General features: G+C 49.7%; 2 protein-coding genes across 2 annotated transcripts; one reads left to right on the forward strand and one right to left on the reverse strand.

Moving 5' to 3' along the window:
* Window positions 1-497: 497 nt before the first annotated feature.
* Window positions 498-1,185, reverse strand: VOLCADRAFT_98010 (uncharacterized protein; the record flags this gene model as incomplete). The annotated part of the gene is made up of 2 exons (XM_002956949.1): window positions 498-853; window positions 1,062-1,185. The coding sequence occupies 2 exons, from the start codon at window positions 1,183-1,185 to the stop codon at window positions 498-500; spliced, it is 480 nt and encodes a 159-aa protein (XP_002956995.1).
* A 1,734-nt stretch (window positions 1,186-2,919) lies between these two features.
* On the forward strand, window positions 2,920-4,728 carry VOLCADRAFT_107478 (uncharacterized protein; the record flags this gene model as incomplete). The annotated part of the gene is made up of 3 exons (XM_002956910.1): window positions 2,920-3,087; window positions 3,741-4,367; window positions 4,397-4,728. 3 exons carry the CDS (start codon window positions 2,920-2,922, stop codon window positions 4,685-4,687), a joined length of 1,086 nt encoding a protein of 361 aa, XP_002956956.1. The 3' UTR covers window positions 4,688-4,728.
* Window positions 4,729-4,942: the final 214 nt, after the last annotated feature.

Raw genomic sequence — 4,942 nt, forward strand, 5'->3', positions numbered from 1 at the left:
GCGAGCGCAATGCGGTCAATGCTGTACGGCAGCCGGCGAGGCGAGGCTTGCGCTCACGCCGCAGCCTGGCATTCGACCTGTTGGACGTCCGCTTCAACAAATCCGCAGGTCAAACATGGCTCGGCTGCAGTTTGAAAAGCCCCGAAGCTTTGGAAGGGGCCCCGAAATTTCTGTCATGCCCGCAAAATCTGGTCCGGCCTTCCCCGAAATTCAAAGAGCACGTACAAATTTCAGAAAGTTTTTTGACCCCTCCCCGAACAAAGCGATCACGAACTATAAGTAGCACTACGGTATGTAAAAGAACACGTGAAATGGTTATTAGTACAAGACACTGAGAAATATTGGTTCGCGATCAAAAACAGTTACTGGACAAATGCTTTTGTACGCTTCGGAAATTTTGTACGATTCCACCACAACATACTAGAGGTTAACTTTATTGATAACTCACACGCATGTCTGAGACGTCCTGAGAAGAGAATTTGACGCCTAGCTACCTCTCAATCCCGGGGATGCTGTCCGCGACCCTTGCGCTTAGTAGTAGTAGTCTTAGTAGTCTTAGTAGTAGTCTTAGTCTTAGTAGTAGTCTTAGTCTTAGTAGTAGTAGTCTTAGTAGTAGTAGTCTTAGTAGTCTTAGTAGTCTTAGTAGTAGTCTTAGTCTTAGTAGTAATCTTAGTCTTAGTAGTAGTCTTAGTCTTAGTAGTTTTAGTCTTAGTAGTTTTAGTCTTAGTAGTCTTAGTCTTAGTAGTAGTCTTAGTCTTAGTAGTAGTCTTAGTCTTAGTCTTAGTCTTAGTCTTAGTGAGATGGTTATCCCATATGAAGAAAAAGTACAGTTTGTATTCGTTTTCTTGCCTAACTGTTGCACGTGCCGGGTCATGTTTCATGCATGTCCACCAGCAAATCCAGCTGGGCATGGACAGCAACCATGTACTTGTGGATTCGTTATGTTTAGTAGTATATAAACATTTAGCATGGATGATATTTAAATGTGGTTTGTGGTGTCAAGTCGTGTATTCCTCATGTGGTTCGGTCTGCCCTGGGGCTGCTGAGCCAACCCCCCTTACATCCCGGCTTGTTGAACATTTGGAATGATTTTTCTTTCCTAGCACTTTGTAGCCCCATGTCATCTTGGACTTGCAGCATCATATCAGGGGTCCATTGGCTATGGTAGCATGAGCACTGTGTCATATTTTTAGCATGTTCTTATTGCCCTATGGCATAAAACGGGGGGTAATCCCCTCTTAAGTATAACCCAGGGCGTAGGGGTAGGGGTTACCCATGTGGCTATGTACGAAGGGAGGTGGGTAACCTAACCCCGGGGTAGGGGTAACCCCTTATCGAGGGGTAACAAAGGGGTCGGGCTAATACACTACTGATGGGTAACAGACAGGGTAACCCATGTTTACATTCACCTGCGCCTGTCTACACACGCAAACATACATGTCTTCACCAATCACTTGTGAATGCCCAATTATCAAGATTGCTGCACCAAAACATGCCTTGTTTAGAAACCTAAACCTAAGGATATGGCACACAGCTGCAGCCTAGATGCAAGGAGGCGGACGAACAGGCGTACATAGGCGGAGCAAATTGGGGACCACGAGAAGCCGCCAGCAAAGCTAAAAATATTCCTATCAAAAAATCCAGGCACTTATCGCTGCTGCTAAAACTTGCAGAGCAGCCAATGGGCTGCAATGTAAGGTCGGCCAGTAGCTTAAGTGCTCCGTCTCGACCTGCTAATTCCAGCTCTACACACGACCTATGCAACACTATCCAGAGTCTGCTCGTTTTCAGAGCAGATTCTCCTAAGAGTGTAGAGGGGTCGCGTGGGTGGGAGATCCGGATGTTTGACCCCGAACACGGTCACACCCGGCGAAGTGTAAGGCGCCCTTCCGGGTAAAAATCCTCGGATGTCACTGGATGTCTTGTTAAATGAGGTGCACCACAAGTGTGGGCCTGTGCTGCAGAAAGAGTCAACGGTCTTGTCGTGGTGGTCTGCACGTGCAAACGATAGAACACCACCATTTTTGCCGCCATACGCACCAGTATTGCAACGTGGATTATAAGCGTGCAAAGTATGTATGGTCAATAGGAACACTGCTGGCAGTGAATATGATTGACTGAATTGGTGATAGTGGTCATCGCGTTTTTTAGCATGTCCGTCTAGTTAAAATACCAGCCATGAGTGTGCATTACATGAGCTTACAAGCAAATTAGCTGTGATTAAGCTTGGATGTGCTAATATGTTGGCCGACCTCAGGACTGATTGCCTGTTGTTTTCACAATGCAAACTATTATATAACAATCGATGACAACCAAAGGCATCCATTTAGTGAAGACCTGTCGTCGACTTGTGTATATGCTGCCAGCATTCACGCCTTCCCCTGTACTCATCTACAAGCTCCTGTTTTACAGCAGCCAAATAGGCCATGAGATAGGTATTTATTGCTTATTCCTTGCGTGTGTGATGCCAGCATTAGAGACCTTAAGGTTGAACTGGCAAACAATGCTTCCCAAGATACCACAATACTGTAGGTTGCTAACGTTTACATTTTAAAAAGTATCCTTCAGCGGAATTTACGGTGTGGGATGCATATAAGACGAGTAGCCTATAGGCCCATACATATGTCCACAATCCAGGGAAACGGAGGGGTTTACCCTGGGGTCATGTTACCCCTCCTGCTGGGTAGGAACTTACAAGGGGGTTACCAAAGGGCTACCGGGGGTTGAAAATGGGTAACCCATGGGTTACTGCCCCAATCAGTGCCTTAGGGTTGCCTGCATGCTAATGATGTGTCCTGTAGGAATATGCCAAGCAAGCTGGCCTGAGGTTATGGATGGGCCCCTGGTCCTATGTGGAGCTGGAGGCAGCACGTGGCATCATGTTCTCTTCAGTCAGCAAATCTAAACTGTCAGAGCTGTATGCTCGGTGGGGCGGCATCCCACGTTACGTTGAAGTACGCAGCCAACCCCGAACTGCAGGAGGAGCTTGATGCAGCGGTGGCAACCGTTAATATGGATCTCTTGTGGAAATCCGTAGGCAACATTGAAGCTGCACCGGATGTCAGCCACAAACTGATCCACGTCGAGGTAGGTGTGAGGTCTTCTCTATTTGACCATTAGCAGATGTGGCTCCAGGCAGAGAGTACTCCCAACTGGGAGATGCCAGGGGAGCTGATCCCTCTTACATTCCTCCCCCCCTTGAGGAAACGTCCTCGGGCACCCCTGGGCATATCCCGTAGGATTTAGGTTGTTTGAGATCCCGTAGGGTTGTGTATTAGTTTGTTATTGTGACATTTCGTCAGTCCCCGTCCGAGATTGAGGACTTTGTTTTTACTCAGCTAGTAGACTTCCTGCCCACCTGGGTATCCACCTTTGGGGTGAGAGTATGCTGCATCATGCCTGGTGTGCGATCTGCTCGCAACCAAATTCGATCCGGGGAGTTCCCACCTCCTAGCAATTCGCACCAATGTAACACCAGGCAAAGAGTACTCAGTTGGGAGATGCCAGGGGAGCTGATCCCTCTTACAGCAGATGCCCCATGTGTTGTGACTGGTGACTTTGCACTGGGCAGGCAATATTGGGTGGATGTGCATATCTAAAGGCCCACAGGGGAAAATCCGGTGGAAGAATCACTGGAAATCAGTGCCATTTTTAAAAGCAGGGATGCGCACAGAGTGTGGCAATGGCATGGGTTCTGCACACCATCTGACAAGCCTTTCTCATGTTGCAATGACATGCAGGTGGATGAGAACTGCAGCAGGAAACGCCTAGTCTTCGGCTCCGGGATAATCGGCCAGCGTGTGATGCAGGAGTTGCATCGGCAGGGTACTGCTGAGTTGGCCAAATTCGTTAAGTGGTCCGCTGGCAGACCAGATTTGGCCTCACTTAGAGGCATAATGTTCCAGGGGCTAGCACATGACTTGCTGTGCCGAGGCGGCTCGTTTCGTATGTGCAGCCTTTCTAACCCCGGAGAGCAGGAGGTCAGCCTGGAGGTGCCGGAAATGGAGTTGATGGAGGTGCAGGACAGCGACCTCAAAAAAATCAGCCCCACAACAAAAGGGTCTGGGCTCCTGGTGCCGGTGACGAGGAACTTCGCCGGCGTGGACAGCTTTTTGATTTTGCCTGACAGCAACGGCAAGGCAGCGCGACTGCTCCTTATCCAGGTGACTGTCTCTGCCAATCACCACATTAGCGCGTCAGGGCTGCAAACCTCCATGCGGAAACTGTCCAGGGACCTGAAGGGGCTCAAGCGCGAAATGTACTTTGCAGTGCCGCCCGACCTGTTCAAGCAGTTCAGGAAGCAACAGTTTGAGGGGGCAGCTAAGGACTCCATCGAGATCGATCAGTTTGCCATCGAGATCCCCCTGGTAGGCTTTGCTCCTGGTTCCGAATACAGCAGCCCTGGAAGCTCCAGCAGCAGCAGCAGCAACTTTCCGACTGCTGGCAGAGGTGGCCATGTTGCGCCGTCTGCTTTGAGCAGGTCCCCAACGGGCATCTCAATTCCGAGGCGCAGCCATCTGCCACGGTTGAATCCACGCATGGTCATCCTTCCGAAGCCGCATATCTCGAGCATCTCCTCTGCTGCCCCCAGTTGGCGGTGATGGTGTCGCCACTGCAGCTGTGGCAGCTGCATCCGCTGGTGATGGCTGGTATGGTGGCCGCTGTGGATGTGGGCACAAGGTTGTGAACGTCAGAGGCTTAGAAATCTAGTCGGTGGCTTTGCTTGTCTTGGTCACCATGGCATGATGCCTTATTGGGCCCTCTAGACATGCAGATTCATGTTAACGGTTGGGCTCGCAGCTGGTGTGTACCTGGGGACTGGTCATTGCTGGGCATTTGCTCATTTGCTGGTGTTGCAGGTTGTGTAGATATAGGCACAGATGGGCATGTATCTGTAAGTGCCCTGAGTTTACAAGGAAACAGCTACAGATATGAGTGGTAG

This window comes from Volvox carteri (assembly GCF_000143455.1).
Source record: "Volvox carteri f. nagariensis unplaced genomic scaffold VOLCAscaffold_67, whole genome shotgun sequence".
In the NCBI taxonomy this organism is placed as follows: Eukaryota; Viridiplantae; Chlorophyta; class Chlorophyceae; order Chlamydomonadales; family Volvocaceae; genus Volvox; species Volvox carteri.